This window comes from Arachis hypogaea, chromosome 14 (genome assembly GCF_003086295.3).
Source record: "Arachis hypogaea cultivar Tifrunner chromosome 14, arahy.Tifrunner.gnm2.J5K5, whole genome shotgun sequence".
Taxonomy (NCBI): domain Eukaryota; kingdom Viridiplantae; phylum Streptophyta; class Magnoliopsida; order Fabales; family Fabaceae; genus Arachis; species Arachis hypogaea.
In genome coordinates this window covers 120,868,451-120,889,885 of record NC_092049.1, presented here as the reverse complement: position 1 = coordinate 120,889,885, position 21,435 = coordinate 120,868,451, and the positions used below count along the sequence as shown (strand labels likewise).

Sequence of the window (21,435 nt, the reverse complement as noted above, 5' to 3'; positions counted from 1 at the left end):
CCGACAGAATCAAGCTCCATACCGGTGGAGCCAATCTCAGTGTGGAAGCTTGTTTTGGTGGCCTCCATCACTGTCGGGATCCACCTTGTCAACGCTGTCCAGATAGCATAGCTAATACCAATCTTTGTGGAGTTCGGAATACCGGATAAATGGACCTCTTCTGTGTGGCTCATCGGCGCCGTTTCTAGCTCTGAGTTCTATCCCTTACTTAGTTATTACAGCAACACCTGTAAACTCGGGTAGCGGCACCGTCCTTTTATGTTTACGGGTGCCGTTGGCGCCACCATAGCTTTTTTTACTATTGGATTCGCCAAAGACATTGGCTACGCCTTTGGAGACAACCTCTCCAAGTATACTCAGCATCGCGCCTTAATCATTTTTGGGATCGGATTATAGATGTTGGAGATTTCGATCAACATGATCGATGCCCGCTGCAGAGACTTCCTGGATGATCTTGCCAGCAGAGACCAACCAAAGATCAGACTGGCATACCAATTCTTCTCATTCTTTATGGCAGTCATAAACGAACTGGGTTACTTGGCCACCTTATTTAGCAGATTTGATGTTTTGTTGACATTCACCGTGACAAAAGCATGTGATAGGTTCTGTGCAAATATGAAAAGCATATCAATTTTCTCAATCTTTCTTCTACCGTTATTGACGGCTGTGGCTGTGTTCTGCGTCCAGAAAAAAGCCAGCATTACCTGAGGAGGAGTCAAGTGTGAGGGAAGAGGATGATGACAGATGCGCACTAGTTAAATGCTTCCGAGAAATGTTTCGGACCATGAAGAGGCTGAATAAAACCCAACGTGTTATTCAGCCTCTTCATGGTCCGAAACATTTCTCGGAAGCATTTAACTAGTGGGCATCTGTCATTTTCCTCTTCCCTCACACTTGACTCCTCCTCAGGTAATGCTATCTTGTTCTGGACGCAGAATAGAGCCACAGCCGTCAATAACGGTAGAAGAAGGATTGAGAAAATTGATATGCTTTTCGCATTCGCACAGAACCTATCACATGCTTTTGTCATGGTGAATGCCAACATAACATTGAATCTACTAAATAATGCATCCAAGTAACCCAGTTCATTTCTGACTGCCATGATGAATGAGAAGAACTGGTATGCCAGTCTGTTCTTTGGTTGGTCTCTGCTGGCAAGATCACCAAGGAAGTCTCTGCAGCGGGCATCGATCATGCTGATCGAAATCTCCAACATCTACAATCCGATCCCAAAAATGATTAAGGTGCGATACTGAGTATACTCGGAGAGTTGTCTCCAAAGGCGTACCCAATGTCTTTGGCGAATCCAATTGTCCAAAAAGATATGGTGGCTCCAACGGCAACCGCAAACATAAAAGGATGGTGCCGCCACCCGAGTTTACAGGTGTTGCTGTAACAACTAAGTAAGAGATGAAAAACAGAGCTAGAAACGGCGCCGACGAGCCACACCAAACAGGTCCATTTATCCGGTATTTCGAACTCCACATAGATTGGTATTAGCCATGCTATCTAAACAGCGTTGACAAGGTGGATCCCGACAGCGATGGAGGCCACCAAAACCAGCTTCCACATTGAGATTGGCTACGCCGGTGTGGAGCTTGATTCTGTCGGTGAACTCGGTGAACTCTTAGCTATCAAAGAAGAAGGTATGTAACTTGGCACAAAGAAGAGAGTTTGGAGGGAGGTAGAATGTATCGGGCACAAAGAGAAAGTTATTCGAAAATGGGCACAAAGAGGAGAAGTTTTGGAGGGAGGTAGTCCTTAGCTGGACAAGAGGTGGGTTAAAATAAGAGTTTGTTAAACTAAAGCTTTCGTTGAAGAAAAAGAAGGTGATGATGATTTATTTTAATCCACCTCTTGACCATCAGAGGACTACCTCCCTCCAAAGCTGCTCTTCTTTGTTCCCACTTTCTAATACATTCCTCTTTGTGCCTGATACCTTCTACCTCCCTCCAAACTCTCTTCTTTGTGCGCAGTTACATACCTACTTCTTCAATAGCCATGAGTTCACCGACAGAATCAGGCTCCACACCGGCGGAGCCAATCTCAGTGTGGAAGCTTGTTTCGGTGGCCTCCATCGCTGTCGGGATTCACCTTGTCAACGATGTCCAGATAGCATAGCTAATACCAATCTATGCGGAGTTCGGAATACCGGATAAATGGATTTCTTTGGTGTGGCTCGTCGGCGCTGTTTCTAGCTCTGTTTTCCATCTCTTACTTAGTTATTACAGTAACACCTGTAAACTCGGGTGGCGGCACCGTCCTTTTATGTTTGCGGGTGTCGTTGGGGCCACCGTAGCTTTTTTGACAATTGGGTTCGCCAAAGACATTGGCTACGCCTTTGGAGACAACCTCTCCGAGTATACTCAGCATCGCGCCTTAATCATTTTTGGGATCGGATTATGGATGTTGGAGATTTCGATCAACATGATCGATGCCCGCTGCAGTGACTTCCGGCATGATCTTGCCAGCAAAGACCAACCAAAGATCAGACTGGCATACCAGTTTTTTTTATTCTCCATGGCAGTCAGAAACGAACTGGGTTACTTGGGCGCGTTATTTAGTAGATTCGATGTTTTGTTGGCATTCACCGTGACAAAAGCATGTGATAGGTTCTGCATAAATATGAAAAGCATATCAATTTTCTCAATCCTTCTTCTACCGTTATTGACGGCTGTGGCTATGTTTTGCGTATAGAAATAGCCAGCAATACCTGAGGAGGAGTCAAGTGAGAGAGAAGAGGATGGTGACAGATGCGCACTAGTTAAATGCTTTCGAGAAATGTTTCGGACCATGAAGAGGTTGAATAAAACCCAACATGTTTTTCAGCCTCTTCATGGTCCGAAACATTTCTCGGAAGCATTTAACTAGTGCGCATCTGTCATCTTCCTCTTCCCTCACACTTGACTCCTCCTGAGGTAATACTATATTGTTCTGAACGCAGAACACAGCCACAGCCGTCAATAACGGTAGAAGAAGGATTGAAAAAATTGATATGCTTTTCGAATTTGCACAGAACCTATCACATGCTTTTGTCATGGTAAATGCCAACATAACATCGAATCTACTAAATAATGCGGCCAAGTAACCCAGTTCATTTCCGACTGCCATAATGAATGAGAAGAACTGGTATGCCAGCCTGATCTTTGGTTGGTCTCTGCTGGCCAGATCGTCAAGGAAGTCTCTGCAGCGGGCATCGATCATGTTGATCGAAATCTCCAACATCCACAATCAGATCCCAAAAATGATTAAGGCGCGATACTGAGTATACTCGGAGAGGTTGTCTCCAAAGGCGTACCCAATGTCTTTGGCGAATCCAATTGTCAAAAAAACTACGGTGGCGTCAACAGCACCCGCAAACATAAAAGGATGGTGCCGCCACCCGAGTATAGAGGTGTTGCTGTAATAACTAAGTAAGGGATGGAAAACAGAGCTAGAAACGGCACCGACGAGCCACACCAAATAAGTCCATTTATCCGGTATTCCGAACTCCACATAGATTGGTATTATCCATGCTATCTGGACAGCGTTGACAAGGTGGATCCCGACAGCGATGGAGGCCACCAAAACCAGCTTCCATACTGAGATCGGCTCCGCCGATGTGGAGCCTGATTCTGTCAATGAACTCGGTGAACTCTTGGCTTAAAAGTGAAGGAATGTTATAGGGCACAAAGAAGAGAGTTTGGAGGTAGGTAGAAGGTATCGGGCGCAAAGAGGAAGATATTCGAAAGTGGGCACAAAGAGGAGAAGCTTTTGAGGGAGGTAGTCCTTGGCTGGACAAGAGGTGAGTTAAAATAAGAGTTTGTTAAACTAAAGCTTTGGTTGATGAAAAAGAAGGTGATGATGATTTATTTTAACCCACCTCTTGACCAGCAGAGGACTACCTCCCTCCAAAGCTGCTCGTCTTTATGCCCACTTTCTAATACCTTCCTCTTTGTGCCTGATACCATCTACCTCCCTCCAAATTCTCTTCTTTGTGCGCAGTTACATACCTTCTTCTTCCATAGCCATGAGTTCACCGACAGAATCAGGCTCCACACCGGCGGAGCCAGTCTCAGTGTGGAAGCTTGTTTTGGTGGCCTCCATCGCTGTCGTGATCCACCTTGTCAACGCTGTCCAGATAGCATAGCTAATACCAATCTTTGTGGAGTTCGAAATAACGGATAAATGGACCTCTTTGGTGTGGCTCATCGGTGCCGTTTCTAGCTCTGAGTTCCATCCCTTGCTTAGTTATTACAGCAACACCTGTAAACTCGGGTGGCGGCACCGTCCTTTTATGTTTGCGGGTGCCGTTGGCGCCATCATAGCTTTTTGACAATTGTATTCACCAAAGACATTGGGTACACCTTTGGAGACAACCTCTTCGAGTATACTCAGCATCGTGCCTTAATCAATTTTGGGATCGAATTATGAATGTTGGAGATTTCGATCAACATGATCGATGCCCGCTGCAGAGACTTCCTTGACAATCATGCAAGCAGAGACCAACCAAAGATCAGACTGGCATACCAGTTCTTCTCATTCTTCATGGCAGTCAGAAACGAATTGGGTTACTTGGCCGCCTTATTTAGTAGATTCGATGTTATGTTGGCATTCACCGTGACAAAAGCATGTGATAGGTTCTGCGCAAACATGAAAAGCATATCAACTTTCCCAATCCTTCTTCTACCGTTATTAACGGCTGTGGCTCTGTTCTGCATCCAGAACAAGCCAGCATTACCTGAGGAGGAGTCAAGTGAGACGGAAAAGAAAGATGACAGATGCGCACTAGTTAAATGCTTCCGAGAAATGTTTCAGACCTTGAAGAGGCTGAATAACATGTCATCTTCCTCTTGTCTCTCACTTGACTCCTCCTCTGGTAATGCTAGCTTGTTCTGGACGCAGAACACAGCCACAGCCGTCAATAACGGTAGAAGAAGAATTGAGAAAGTTGATATGCTTTTCACATTTGCGCAGAACCTATCACATAATTTTGTCACGGTGAATTCCAACATAATATCGAATCTACTAAACAAGGCGGCCAAGTAACCCAGTTCGTTTCTGACTGTCATGAAGAAATCGAAGAACTAGTATGCCAGTCTGATCTTTGGTTGGTCTCTGCTGGCAAGATCATCAAGGAAGTCTTTGCAGCGGGCATCGATCATGTTGATCGAAATCTCCAACATCTACAATCCGATCCGAAAAATGATTAAGGCGTGATACTGAGTATACTCGGAGAGGTTGTCTCCAAAGGCGTACCCAATGTCTTTGGCGAATCCAATTGTCAAAAGCTATGGTGGCGCCAACAACACCCGCAAATATAAAAGGACGGTGCTGCCACCCGAGTTTACAGGTGTTGTTGTAATAACTAAGTAAGGGATGGAAAACAGAACTAGAAACGGCGCCGACGAGCCACACCAAAGAGGTCCATTTATCCGGTATTCTGAATGCCACATAGATTGGTATTAGCCATGCTATCTGGACAGCGTTGACAAGGTGGATCCCGACAACGATGGAGGCAACCAAAATCAGCTTCCACAATGAGATTGGCTCCGCCAGTGTGGAGCCTGATTCTGTCGGTGAACTCATGGCTATCAAAGAAGAAGGTATGTAACTGGACACAAAGAAGAGAGTTTGGAGGGAGGTAGAAGGTGTCGGGCACAAAGAGGAAGGTATTCGAAAGTGGGCACAAAGAGGAGAAGCTTTGGAGGGAGGTAGTCCTCGGCTAGACATGAGGTCGGTTAAAATAAGAGTTTGTTAAACTAAAGCTTTTGTTGAAGAAAAAGAAGGTGATAATGTTGGAGGGGTAACGATCTTAAAAGCGAAGGTCAACATAGTGCTCCAGTCGCTCGTCCTAAGCTAGCTTGCTGATGTAAACCGTCGTAACCAAGCCACCAGCAAGATAAAATTTTCAGCCCCCAAGGAATTTTTGTCCCACAAAGAGCACGTCCAATGGGTTCCACAGCCAAAGACATAGCACCCATAACAAACCAATTTAGTATAAGACCACAATTTATATACCGATAGCCTATGTCAGACACTGTATCCACTTTAATCCCAGACTTCCCACTGTATACCTCCCTCTCCATCCAATCATAAATGTACATGAAGATCATTGACCACGCCAACCAATTTATTGGTGTAACCGTCATTAGCGACATCGGCTTCTTCAACCCTTTCATCGCCGCTAACATTTTCCGAAAACATGTAACCACCGTCCATCTATCATCTTCCTCTTTCTGCTCACTTGACTTCTCAGGTAATACCTGCTTGATCTTGAGGCAGGAAAGAGCCACACCCGTCAAAGACACTAGAAGGAGCATCGAGAATAATAAACCGCCTGTCAGGTTTGCGCAGATAGGGTCGGATGCTTTTGTAATCGTGAATGGGAACATTGTCGGGAATCTCTAAAGGAATGTGGCCAAGTAACCCAACACACTTCTCACTGCCATGAAAAATGCGATGAGCGTGTTTGGCAGTCGAATTTTTCGTTGGTCGCTGGCCGTAAGGTCATCAAGGAAGGCTCGGCAGGGGACTTGGATCATGTTAATCGACATCTCCAAACACCAGAACCCAATCATAAATAGGACTATGATGCGTGCCCAAAGTTCTGTACAGGAGAGTAAGTCTCAAAAGGCGTAGTCGATGTCTGCGAAAAAGCCAATCATCAAAAGATCTCTTATAAGGGCAACGGCACCGGCATGGATAAAAGGACAGGGTTGCTGCTGTAGTAACCGAGGATGGGCTCGAGAACCAAGTTGGAAACGGGGCCGTCGAGCCAGACGAATGAGATTCTTCTGATAGGTACTCCAAAAATCTGGCAGACAGTTATTAGCATTGTTAGCTATACAGCCGAGGCTAAGTGTATTCCAGCAGCGACGAAGGCCACCATGACCAGCTTTTGGACTAGGCTTGGCTGCCCCAGTGGTGACCCCTATTACGACTGCACCGGTGCTGACCCCGACTCTAGCTGCGCCGGTCTCATGGCTACATAGTGTTACATTCGAGGGATGGAGAGAGTGTTTGACGAAGAGCACGTTCGAGAGATGCGGGGAGTGCATTCAAGGGATGGAGAGTAGGTTTGACAGAGAGAGATAGAGGCGTTCGTGGGATGGGGAGTGTGTTTGATGGAGAGAGACAGAGGTATTTGAGGAATGGGGAGTGTGTTTGACGGGGAGAAACTGATGTGTTTGTGTTCTTCTTGTACAACACTGATTGGATGGGGAAGGAGGTATACAGTGGAAACCTAGGGATGCAGCGTATAACATCGACGTGTCGTATAAAGCTCGGGGTCTTTTGATAAACTGGGTGTTTATGGGTGTTGTGTCTTTGGGTGTGGAACCCATTGAGTGTGCACTTGGTGGCTCCAAGAACGTTTGGAAAATTCTCAATTTTATCCTTGATGTTGGCTTCTCATTCTCCATGGCAATAAATACGCTTCCTACTACCATGAAGAATGAGAAGAACACGTTTGCTAGTCTGGTTTTCGGTTCATCACTGGCGGCAAAATTCCCAAAGAATGAGATACTTGCTTGTCTTGGGTGCAGGACAGAGCCACACCCGTCAAGAATAGTAAAAGAAGATGCAACCTTTCAGGTTTGGACGGAACTCATCGCACACTTCTGTCAGCCATTGCTATTTTCTAAATTTAACATATCTATTGACAAAATTAAACATCCAAATTTAATTGGCAACAAGAGTAAAACGGAGTAAGCATAGTCCTAGAATCTATTGATGTTGTCCCTAAACTCTTGGCTATGTCTTGATAAACTCATCCAATTCTTGGAAAAACCTAACTGTTCATAGTGATATTACTATTAAACTAAGAATTTTGGTAGCAAAAATAATGTAATTTTTATGTCCGCTAACACCACCTTAAAAAAATATTAATAGATGAATGAATTCTATTAATAATTCAAAGGTAGGCAAACATTTCATCAAAAGAACAATATATATAAAAAAAAAGTGCAAAAAAATAACATAAACATATAAAAGCAAATAAGTATAAGATAGAAATATCTTACAAAGTCATGACGCAACAATTTGCTATATATGTACAATTTGCATTTAGTGTTTGCTAAAGATCCATAAATATTTTTTATCAATCTCCTTTAAGAAAAAAAAAAAACAAACACCAATATTAACAATTAATAATAACTAACTATATTAGAAGAAAACAGCAATAGCTAATGAGAGTAGTTTGTTTTAAGAGGACAACAAGGAGAAATAATTAATATAAATTCTTTTAGAGCAGCTTGATTTTTCAGTCAAAAAAATAAGAAGGAATAATTAACATAAATTCATAGAAAGCTTAATATCTAAAATAAAATAAAAAAATAATTTACTTAACATAAATAATTTACTTAACATAGAATGTAAATAAAAGAGAGAGAGAATGACTCGCAAAGTATAATTTTGTAGATATACACCTACATATCTATTATAAATGTAGACGGTTTAAATTAGTGGTAATAGTCAAATATAATTCCTTGATAAGATTCAAAGTTATCAATAACGAACTAATTAACAATTTTGGTCTGGTCCTAATTCTAAAATTATAGCTATGACAATGATGTTTGTCACTGACAAAATGAACTAAATTCTTCCATTGCTGATAATCATTGCACGTTAGAAATTAACAAGTTTCAGCATAATTATCATTTAGCAACAAAAAATATTGATATTTGTGATGATCATTTTTCACCTGGATAGGCTTGGGATCAAATGAAACAACCACATCATTTAGCAATAAAAAATATTGATATTTGTGATGATCATTTTTTACCTGGATAGGCTTGGGATCAAATGAAACAACCACTCCAGTAATTTCTGTGATCCTCTGAAAAAAGAAATATATAATTAAATAATACTAATTATAACTGATTTTTGTTATATTAAACTAATTTGATTATACTTGATTAATAAAAAAACTTGAATATATAATATTATTTTACTTTTTTCTTTAAGTTATCCAATGTATTTAATATTAATATTATTTATCTTTAATAAATATAGATGAATTAAAAAGACAATCATATTTACTTTACATATAATGACTTCTTTAATTCTTTCTTATATAATAGTATTTAAATATAGCATGAACATGTCGCTTTAAAAATATTTTATAATATATTATTGAAATTTGTCTTTTACTATATTATTTAAAATAAGAAAAACAAAGAGAAATAAAAGAAAAAAAAGCTGGTGATAAATGTTAAATAGATCTCTATAATTAAAAATGATTTTTTTCTCATTCTTTTTAAATTTTCTGTTTCTTGACTTTTGTTTATTTACTTATTTATAATATATTAAAGGTGAAACTAAATATTGTTATCTTGAAAAACTAACACATAATATAAGTAAAAAATATTACACATATATACATCTTAATAGTGAAGTTGATATATTTTTTTCATTCAATATTTTCTTTGTCCATCTTTAATTTATTAATATTAAGATCCTTTTCGTTTCATTTACTTTTCTTAATTATCATGGGGAATGAAAAAAAATTAATAATAATACTTATTAAAATCTAAATTAAAAGATAATTATTCTAAATAAATTCTAAAAAATCACAACAAATAATTTCATATGTGCTCATTTATTTCTTTGATAAGAATTACCATTATTTTTGAAAATGTTAAAACTAAATTTCATCAAAAAACAAAATAAAAAAAAGACTTAAAAACAAAAGAATATTAATTTAGCACAATTATAATTCTAAAATTTTTTATCTAATCCATTATAAGTAGCATAAGTAGTTATCTATCCTTAACTTACAAGTGTAAGCAATTAGTTAATCTAACTTAACGATAATAGATTTAATATTAATATTATTTTTTTATTAAATGGTTTCTTATATACAAAAAAAAATTAATTTATTATAGCTTTACAAAATTTGAGAGTCTATAATTCTAGGGGTTTTTCTTTAATTTGACTACTGATGCCTTTCATCTAAAGATGTTAATTGATAACTTAATATTTTAATTTTCTTAATAAATATTCTTCACCAATAATGTTATAGATGCACAAAATTTATTATTTATTTTTTCTATTAACCCCTTATTATTTATCTATTGTCAATTTCTAAGTTATTTCTTGACAAATCCTACCCATAAAACTATTCATACTACTATTCTATATCATAATTTAGTTAACAAGAATTATAAGATTAGTTTTTTTCCTAAGACTTATCATTAATTAATTAAAAAAGATTTTAATTAATTTATTTCTTTAATTAATAAATATTAGATAAAATTAATTTATTGTGAAATTCTATATTATCCTTAAAATTTAGCACAATAAATTTAATACTTCTACTTTGAAATGAGTTTAGTCGATAAAATTAAAATATAAGTAATATTGTTTTTGCACAAATTTTTGTTAATATTATTACAGTGGTACTTCTTTGACCAATTAAATTTAGCTTATATTAATATTAAAATTGTCCTATTTATTGTTCTATTCATTTAAAGAAAATATATTTTTTTTAACTCATTTTACATTCAATTAATTAAATTAAAAACATATTTTGTAACAATTCCAGTTAATATATCATATTTATTTTTTTTATTTTTTTTCCAATAAAACAAATTAATAACACTTACCTTACTAGTAGAATATCATTTTCTATTAAGCAACTTTTTTTTATTAAGCAAATATGTAAGCTTATTTTTTATAAAAAAAATAGAAATTTTACAACAAAATCATCAGCTTAACTCACCCAATGCTACAATTTTAATATATATCTACTCAAACTAGCTTGAAGCTACTTTGGATAAAAAAAACATTTTCAAGTCAAATAAACTGACCAAAGGATGTAACAGTTGCATGTCCACCATACACTTTCTTTGTGAATGTCCACAAAATTTTTTTTTCTTAAATCTAGACTATTTGTATTTTTTATATAAAATCTGGTTGGTTACAAACAATGAAATAGTCATACTCCAAAGAGTACACTGGAACAGGTGAAAAGCTTCCTATATTATAATTATTCTTTTCATGTGTGGTTCCAAGAATCGAGAATCCTACCAAACAATTTTTTATTGATTTCTTCTGGTTCATAGTATCAAACACTTTGATTATTTATACAGTAGTTGAAAAAATCAAATCAAGAATTAATTACAAAATTGTTTATCCAAGTATGCTTTTTAAATAATTAAATATTCTAAATGCTTTTTTATTGTACTCGATATTGTGTAAAAAATAAAAAAAAAAAGTTGATAAACACTCATAAATTAAAATATATCTGCGGTAGGTGAATGATGAATGTAATCTTTGATCATAGTCATAGGTATTATTGACTATTAATGAAATCAATTGTGAAATGTGTTCAGTTCAAAAGTGTACCAAAATATGCAATAGTATGAGGGTGATTCACAAGGAGCCAATGATAAATAATAATAAAGTTAACAAAGATGATGGTTATAATGGTAAACATGTTCATGTGAACACACTATTAAAAAGAAAAGCAAAATGCTTTAACACACAGATCGAGGACTTTAATAGAGTAAGAAATTTTTCTTCTTTTTGTTCTTCATACACAAAGTCCCTTATATATACATGTATGCCTACCATAAAAGGTGTCAAAAAGTGGTTGCTAACAAGAACAAATAGGAAGCAAGAGTTGAAAAAGAATATCAATGGCAAGATCTAAAGATGCATTAAAGTTCAGACTTGTAGTTTATCCACGAAATTCTAGGCATCTTATAGTTATATTATAAGATGAATCAGCAATTAAAATTGAAATTGGCCACTTGAAATTATCAAAAAAACAAAGAACACTGTTTCATACGATGAAAAAGCTAAACTTTAAGCAACAATTTAATCACATCCTCCCCCAGCAAATAAAAAAACTTTATTGTGAAATCCTAACAGTGAAGAAGAATGAAGGGAGCCCAACAAATGAAAAAGAACCAAAAAGGGGAAGGGGGAACAGAGATGTTTGAAGAGTTAAATAATAACCTTTGTATCAAACCAACAAACACTTGGCGTGCGTGCTGTTTCAATGTAAAATTAATAATAAAAAAATTATTTAAGAAAATTAAATAAGAAAAGTATTTAAATGGTAAAAATGTGCTATGCCTATTTAAATAAGACAATTAAAATTATTTAAGATATTCAAATTAAAATTGAATATTTTAATTTATTTACCTTATGAAGATAAAAAACTAAAATTTTTGTTAAATCCTGAGATAAAACAAATGTTTTTTTCCCTCAAAAATAATCTTTAAAACAATTATTTAAGTTATATCAAAGCAAAAAATTTTACATATAACAAATAGCATGGCAATTGTGAACAAAAAATACACTTGATCTTTGGTACAAAAAAATTAATGTTTTTTATTGGCTCTCAAGTAGTATTTAATATTGTTTAATTACTATGATCCTACCCCTCCCACGGAAAGAGAAAAAAAAAATTATTATTACTATGTGTGCAAGTCTATGAGCTAGCAATGATAATTAGCTCCTGCGAAGCTTTAAGCCATTTGTGAAGCTACTTTGTGAAGCTACTTCTCATTGCACTAGAGGAAAACTAAGTGTCGTCATTTTTGTGATTAAAATTGAATATATGTATACTGATCTCTGTACCTTATAATTTTCCTATCTAAAAAGGGTTTCAAGAACTTAAAATGAAAATATTACTAAAGTGGCATGGAAATTTAATATTTCAGGCAATTTTTTGTTTGCATTTTTATTTTTCTAATTTTTTATTTTTTAAATTTTGTGAAAGAAAAAATAGTAAAAATAATAAATTAATATTTTTTATTTTCACATCTATTTTTTTAACGAAATTTAAAAATAAAAATACTGAAAATTTATATATACCATGGTTCCTGAGAGGCTATATAAGGGTGACTGAAGATCTTGGCAGCATTGTGTCTCTTGTTTGTAGGGACTGGCTCTCCATGCATCACAAATAACCTAAAAAATATACAATTTTTATTTATTTTATTTTTCAACTACAAGGTTAATTAAAAGTTGACCCAATAATTGAAACCAGCATTATTTAGAAATGAAAAAAGAAAAAACTAAAAAGATTACCCTTGCTCTGCTTCTGATGTCGAAAACAAGTGCATGAAAGAATTAGAACTTACTCCCATGGAATCATTATCTCTGTCTTCATAGGTAAGAACATATTCTGACCCATGAAGAAGATCCGCATTGACCTGAAATCATACCGAAACAAGCAGTAACTGGATCCAGGCAAACTAAGTTTTCTTGCATCAAACGAATTCTTCCTTACTTATAGTAAAACCGCGGAACATAGTTCCGGGTATGTAGAGTAATTCTTCAAGTCTACTTTCCTTAAATAGGGAGCACCCTCCAAGATGACCTTGACAAACAGTGGACCGGACCCCGGTTGTCCATCTTTTTCGAATTGGTTGCCAGTGAATTCTTCCGCCCTGTCGCACGAGGAATATCAGAATTCAGAAATCATTTCCACAGGTATGCTCAAACTTTCGATTATTCTACTTACTTGGTAGCTGGTGCACTGCTATTATTATTCGCAGAACCATTAAGACTGGGTCTGCTCTCATTGAAAGCATGATGAGGCTTCTCGACCCCAACCTTTGTTGTCGAAACTTCTTTCATTTTGGCTTGTTGAACCCCAAGACTCTCAAGCAGAGAAGCAGGTTTTAATCCTAAGTTAGAAGAAGGCCTTGACGACAGAATTGTATTCACTTCTGAATTAGATAAAAAATTCCCCTGCATGATCAGAGCATGTTACAGTCTTACACATACTAAAAACAAGATTGCAATTACTTTAAGTACCCAAAGATCATAGTTAAAAAGGATATTTCCTCAGACTAAATTGACATTTACCTTCTGGAACCCATTCATTACATCTAAGAATCCTCTTTTGTTACCCAAAACAGCAGCCTTTGCAGGGGAAAAGAGGTTTCTCATCAAACTGAGTTGAGCTTCTTAAGCAATGATCAGAATCTCTCTCGGTAGCTTTCAGGTTCAGATTACTTTTATGCTCGTCCGGTAAGGGCAAAACCGAGCTGTCAGCAGAAGAACAACCAGACAATTCCATGTAGTTGCGCACTTTCAACTCGGAGCTCTCCATGTGAGCACATTCCATGGCACTCGACGAAACCAACAAAGTCACATTGCTTTTCCCCTCCTCCTCCCCCGCTATGCTAAATACCGGCGGTGACATCAAAATTTAAACCAAGAAGTTCCTAAATTTTGTGTTTTCCCTATCAAACAACAAAAACAGCATTTGAAATGGTTCATGAAACAAACAGAATAACAGATCATTTTGACTAAACAGAATCTTGCACTACACTCCACAGCCTTCAAACTTATCAATCAAACAGAGAAAACAATACATTGAAACACAGCTTTCCCACAATATTCATAAGCAACCTCAGTGTCATAAAATCCAATAATAGATTGAAAATTGAATCATACCTTTGCTCAAATGAACAACAATAGCCAAGTACAAATTCTTAAATTGCAATAAGGCAAAGTTAGGAACTTTATATACCCAATGAAAACAAATAAATATAACACAAATTAAAAAGAAAATGAGAATCGCCATGCATTGCTGCAAAGACTCACAGATAGAATGATAGATACACATATTAAGTAATAATTACTTTTCGGTGGAAAAAGTTACAAGACAAAGTTCTAAAAATAACCCAAGGGGAATAAAATTAAAAACATGGTACAAAACAAGCTGTAATAAATAATAATAATAATAAATTAAAAAAATTCACATGAAAATTTATGAGTCAGAGTCTTTCACTCTTGGCTGAGTCATCTTCCATCGAAGCACATTTCAGTAGATAGACGAAAAACAAAAAGCAGATTCTTTTTTCAGTTTCATCTTTTGAAAATAAAATCATCCAGAAGTGAAGATAACAAAACACGGACTCAGTTTGGTTTTGGTCAGAAAATGAAAAGGGAAAGTGAAGAAGAAAAGTTGAAAGAACGAATAAAAAAAAACAGAAACTAGTGAGCACTACTTTGTGTTAATAATGCACTGAAAAAAAGAAGTTTTTGAGAGTTTTCTCATCCATTACTGGAACAAAAATAGGAATTAAGAAAAAGTGGAATAAAGATGCATGTCCCAGTTGAAAGCAAAAAAGGGGAAAAGCAAAGGGCCACAGAGAATTGCAGAAGGGTTTCAATGAAAAGTCCATGAAGCAACATACGAAATTAAAAAGAAACAAAAAAAAAAAACTTAGGAGGTGAATACTTAGGAGTTTTACTTACTCGTGCTGAAGAATAATGAGAAGATCAGAAAGAGATAAGAGGAAGAAGAAGAAGAAGAAGAAGAAGAAGAAGAAGAACGGTGTTAGGCTAATATTGAAAGAGAGAGTGGAAGAAGAGAGAACTAAGTGAAGAAGAAGAAGATCATATTTGTTTAGCACAGAATATTGAGATATAGACACTAGGCACGGATCTAAAAAAAAGGTAAATAGTGGCCTTAGTTTTTTTAAGATTTTGAAGAAGCATATATACGGAATATGTACTTGATAAAATAAAAAATATTTAGTAATTTTATATGTAATTTTTTAATAATATGATAGATTTAGGTATTAATTATTTTTTAATATTTTTATTTAATTAATTTTATATTATATACTCAAGTTTTTATATTTTTAAATTAATTTTTATATACCTATCTCTATGAATATAATGATTAGATTTTTTTAAGTAAATAAAATAAAATTTACCAAAGTATATAATTTGTATTTTTTTTATCAAAATATATTCCATTTCTTATCTCGTTTACAGTATAAATGAAATAAAAGATAAGATACATTTTGGTAAAAATGTTATAAATTATATATTTTAGTAAATAAAATCCTATAATAATTTACATCATTTTATTTTAATAATTATATTGTCTATTTTAGTTTTTTTTAATAGAAATTACTAAGTTTTTTTCTAAACTTTATTATTGTAAAATGTTATATTTTTTATGATAATTTATTTCGATTATAATTTTATTCTGAGAGTTATATTTTATATTCTATAAAAATATTGATATATTTGAGATGATTAATAATTAATATTTTATTTTTAAGTTTTTGAAACTTTTAAAAGAACTAATCTTAATCAAAGAGATATGTAATAACTTCTTAACTAAACATATCATAAAAGTATTAGTATTTTATAATTCTATGGGGTACTATTGATATTGTTATATTTTTTTTATGTAATTCTCATATCAAAAATAAAATTATTGAAAAAAATCTATATTTTTTTCTATATATATTGCTAAAAATTTTAAAAAGAGCAATTCAGTAATTACATATCATGCATAAATTATTTTTACATAATAAAAAATACAAAAAATAATTAAAAATTTTGTATAAAATTCGACCTCCGCATATTAAAATTTTTAGATTTGTCCCTAATAGACACAAAGATATAATTGTATTTGACATATGAAATATAAATAAAGACATTATGTTCTGATATACTAAACTAATGTATTTTGTATCATTCATATTAGAAAAAACATAAATATTAAATGGATATATAATTTATTTTTTCTTTTATTGTCAATATCAATTTTTTACAATTATATCTTTTATCATTCTATTTTCCTTCTAAATTTTGATCTAAAGAAAAAATAAGATAAATTTGATTTTTTATTATTTATTTTATTTTATATTTAATTTATTATTAAATAAAATATAAACATATTAATTTTTGTGTTTCTACTTCTTTGTGTCCTATTCAAGAATGGATATAAGGGGGGCAGTAGTGGCTTTGTACCTTCAAAAAAAAAAAAAAACAACTATATCTATCTATAAAATATGGTTTAAAAAATAAAAAATATTATGTGATTTAGTGACTTTTATGTATTGTTTTTCACTTATTTATTTTTAATTTTTTATTCATTAATATTTGTTATTTAACCAAAGTTCTTGCACTTTCTAAATTAATTTTTATATACTCATCTCTATATTAAGTTTTTAAAAATTTATTTTTAATAATATTAAAATATTAACATATTTAACATTATATTATTATATAGAATATTAACAATGACTTATGTCATTGTATTTTGGTAATTGCATAGTGTATTTTAAATGTTATTTTCTTATAAAAAATATATATTATGTCTAAATTACTTTTATATAATAAAAAGCTAATAAAAAATAAAATTATAAAATTCGTTTTGAAATTCGACCTTAAAATTTTTAGATCCATCTCTGATTTTATTGTTAATATTTTGTCTTGTATTATTTTTAAAACTAACAATTTTACTCATCGGGCGAATATTTTTTTTGCGAAGTATGAAGTTGAAAATAGATTATAATTAAAATTTATTATTTTAAGTTGAAAAATAATTTATAAGCAAAAATAATATTTTGTAATTTATTATTATAAATAACTTTTTTAATGAATTGACTAATTAACTTTAGCTATCATTTTTTATTTTTTTTTATGAATTTATACTATTAAATATTAAATAATAATAATATATAAAATTATTTTATCTTTATTATATAATTATACTACTTAAAAAAATTATACATTTTTAGCATAGTAAATTATCTTAAAACTATTTTTTAATTAACATATTTAAATATAAATTAATTATCACATCATTATTTTTTAAAAGTGGTTATACAAACAAAACAAAAATATTATATATACACAAACAAATCAACAACTATATATCAATGTATACATTTATGTGTTATTTAAATTATTTTAAATATATATTTTATATATGTGACTAATTTAATCACTATTTTTGTATATATATATATATATATATATATATATATATATATATATATATATATATATATATATATATATATATATATATATATATAGCATAGTTATAAAGGCAAAGCAAACCTCATATATAGACTAAGAAAGCAATACTTTTTTTTTTAACTAATTTAGTGGTTAATTTTTAGTAATTACTAAAAATATATGAGTATATCAATTTTTTTTGCAAAAAAATTTGGCGGAGAGAGGATACAAGAATTAATATACATTATTATATGAGACTATTAATATAATTATATAACTCAAAGTATTACTAACGCATGTGCATATCAATGTAAATGAATCAAATTCGTTTAACAATATGTAAAAAAATTAATAAATATCGGATTAATAGTTAAATTAATTCTTAAAAAATATTGGTTCTTTAAATTCGTCCTTGAAATTGCATTTGTTTATAAGTATGGGATACTGAGTTAAAAATACATAAACACAGAGTCGTGATGAATATCAAATGAGACATCAATAAAGATATTGTGTTTAAATACACTAAATTAGCGTATTTTGTATATATCTTAACAGAAATGACACAGTAACATTAATAAGAGACACGACTTATTTTTTTTTTCTTTTGTTATTCTTATTAATTTTTTATGGTTATATTTTTTATTATTATATTTTTCTTCTCAAAATTTTTTAATGAAAAAATGAGAATAAATTAAACTTTCTTAATTTGTTCTAGTTTATCCTTAGACAAAAATTTGGTGACTATATCCTTTGTGTTTTGTTCTTAGTGTCTTGTCTTGTTCTATTCTCAAAACCAAATGCAGCCGAAAGATTTTTTAAATTAAATTAGTCTTTTAAAGATTATAGACTAATCATTTTTATCCTTCAGTCACTCAATTGATAGTTTTTTCCCAATAATTAATAATACGAGACGTTAACTCACGTTACATATGATATTTAGCATATTCAATTAGACACTAAATAAAAATATTTGTGAAAATTTATCAATTTAGGATCATTGGGTTATATAAATTGATAGATTTATAATTAGCACTTAATTATGGACTTCCTCAGAACTCTTACTCAATGTAATGATGATGACCTCCATGTACTCCCTCATATTTATTAAGCTGTTCCTTCCATTTTTCCTCTTAAACTTTAACAGCCAATAAAAAAAAATAAGAGAATCGTGATTGTGAAGCCAGAGGGGGGAAAAAATATACAATAGCATGCTTACCAAATGTTGTCAACAATTTCAACTACCCCACTTATTACCCTCTTCTCTTTTTAAGCAAAGGATGTTAAGATTCCCCCTCCTCCTTCTACGTCTACCATATAATTGTAGAAAAGATGACAAGTTAATTCCATATTTACCCCCAACACATTCACATGGATACACTATATTGGTGGCGATTACCGAATATTGCTTTTGCTATATGTTGTATAGAGTATAGACTTGTAGGCCATAAGGGACCTTAAGGGAAAATGAGGAAATATGGGGACCAAATAATATATGCGGTAGATTTGTAGCCCTGTAGGCCATAATTATATAGGGTCCTTAATCGCAAATAAGGAAATATGGGGACCAATAATTAAATTGTACAATTTCTTAAAGGTTGAAACTGTTGCCCTTCTGAATTGTGAATTTGTGACATTAGCAATGTAGCACAAATATAGTGAAACCGAAAATCACATACTAGGGTGGGGAGAATGACAAATAAGAGTATCAAAGGTGGACCAATAAAATTTTATCAAACCAATAAAAAAAATAAAATTTTATCAAAAATAAGAAAAAAAAGAAAAAAAAGAAGAATAAAGATGATAATTTATTTTTTAAAAATATTATGTGTATATTAAAATCAATTACTATATATATGTATATAAATATATATATTGTTCAACTCATTTTTAAAGTATATTTTATATTTTAATATATATTTATATTAATAATTTAGATGGAAGTGGCATGCTTACTACTAGTATTTGTTTTAATTTGGGAATGGGGATTGGGGAGAGTTATGGAATCAGAACAACTTTGCATGAAAATAGAGAGCACCTATAGGGACCAATCCAAAAATAGCTTAACATGAAAAAGGTAAAAACTTAATTGATGATGTTTTCATGTAAAATTAATAATAAAAAATATTAAATAATTTAATTAATTTGATTGAATTATTATTTAATAATTTTTATTATTAATTTAACATAAAAATAACATAATTTCCTCCAATTTAATATAAACCAATTTTATTATAATTTAAATTTTATAAATAAATAAAAATTTAAAAATAAAAATTTAAAATTTAAAAAAATTCTTTTTACATTTATCCTAATCACATTTATAATACACAATAAAAATAATTCATCAAAAACTTGATTTCTTTCTATTTACTTGAAAATAGTCTAATCTCTCCCTCTACAAGCATGCGGTCTCTAAGTAGTTTTCAACGCCGTCACCCACTTACCACCGTCGCCTCTTTCGTCGCGCTGCGCGGCCTTTTTCTTGTGTCCTGTCACCGTCCTTCTTTCGACAACGACACAGCCCCACCCGTTACGACTTAACCATCGCTGCCCGATTCGCGACGCTCAATCAACTACTCCGATCTATGGCGACTCCTCCACTCGCGATGCGCGGCCTCCGTATCTTCCTCCTCGCAACGCGCCACCGCGAGTCCCCCACCGTGTATGCAACGCCGTTCAAGATATCCTCGTCGGTCATCGTACGGCTCTTCTTTTTCTCCTCCTCCTATTTAGTTTTGAATAATTCTTTTAACTAGTTTTATATGTTTCTTTTTTCTAAATTTCAGATGATTCTTTTTATTAGTTTTGGATGATTCTTTTTCCTATTTTTTTACTTTTTTTTTTTGTTTTAGAATTTGTATGATTCTTTTTCCTATATTTTGTATGTTTTTTTCTTAGGATTTGGATGATTCTTTATCTGAATTTTTTTTAAGACGTTTTTTTTTAAAAGAGAAATTAGAGTTTGCGTAATAAATGGTAAAAGGTGAATCAGAGTAAGAAAAGGTAATTAATAATCATTAATTTTGTATTTGTTAAAAAATAAAATTTAAATAATCAATAATTAATGACAATTAATTAATACAGAGTGCAATTTAAATATATTTGTTGACTTATTATTGACTATGTCTCTTTTAAAATACAGAGTGTAATTTTGTGTTTTAGCATTCTAAATATAAATTACAAGAGTATTTTTTTAATTATATTCAAATTTTAATTTCTAATACAGTTAAACAACATAAACTAATCGTATCATGGTATTTTAGATTTTTTTTTAAAATTAACCTTTTAAGGATTGTTTTGTTCTCTTGAATATTAATTATAAAGATATTTTAGTCTGTTAAAAAATTAAAGTTTATAATTTTAATATAATTAAAAAAGTTTTATTATAAAAAGGACATTTAATAGTTTAAAGTTAATCATAAAAATTTATTTTAGTTTTTTAAAAGTTATGTGTAAGAATATTTTAGACTTTTTCATATATAAAAATTTCTAATTTTTAATACAATCGTGTCATCTTAGTTAATCCTATAAGAATAATTTAGTCTTTTTAAAATTATTTATCATCGGATACGCTAATAATTTAACTTTGGTATTTTAATCTTTTCAAAATTAACTTTAAAATATTGTTATGTTATTTAAAAATTAATTAACCTTAAAATGCCAGTTACTATTTTTTCATAAAATAAAAAATTATTTAATCTTTTCAAAACATTAATA

The 21,435-nt window shown here is 32.2% G+C and overlaps 2 protein-coding genes and 1 pseudogene across 2 annotated transcripts; 1 reads left to right on the top strand and 2 right to left on the bottom strand.

The window, feature by feature from the left end:
• The first annotated feature begins 2,268 nt into the window (after positions 1-2,268).
• LOC112743051 (sucrose transport protein SUC5-like) lies at positions 2,269-2,764 on the top strand. Its single transcript, XM_025792278.1, has 2 exons — positions 2,269-2,612; positions 2,698-2,764. Exons 1-2 carry the CDS (start codon positions 2,269-2,271, stop codon positions 2,762-2,764), a joined length of 411 nt encoding a protein of 136 aa, XP_025648063.1.
• Positions 2,765-5,807: 3,043 nt separating this feature from the next.
• On the bottom strand, positions 5,808-6,374 carry LOC114925217 (sucrose transport protein-like). Its single transcript, XM_029292506.1, has one exon. It carries the CDS (start codon positions 6,372-6,374, stop codon positions 5,808-5,810), a length of 567 nt encoding a protein of 188 aa, XP_029148339.1.
• A 2,067-nt stretch (positions 6,375-8,441) lies between these two features.
• LOC112743894 (auxin-responsive protein IAA9-like) lies at positions 8,442-15,425 on the bottom strand (annotated as a pseudogene).
• Between the last annotated feature and the right edge of the window lie 6,010 nt (positions 15,426-21,435).

Excerpts from the sequence above, each read along its gene's own strand:
- LOC114925217 (XM_029292506.1), bottom strand. The coding sequence starts at position 6,374 with ATGTTCCCATTCACGATTACAAAAGCATCCGACCCTATCTGCGCAAAC.
- LOC112743051 (XM_025792278.1), top strand. The coding sequence starts at position 2,269 with ATGTTTGCGGGTGTCGTTGGGGCCACCGTAGCTTTTTTGACAATTGGG. Across the intron at positions 2,613-2,697 it reads GTGACAAAAGCATGTGATAG|AAATAGCCAGCAATACCTGA; the intron begins GTTCTGCATAAA and ends TTTTGCGTATAG.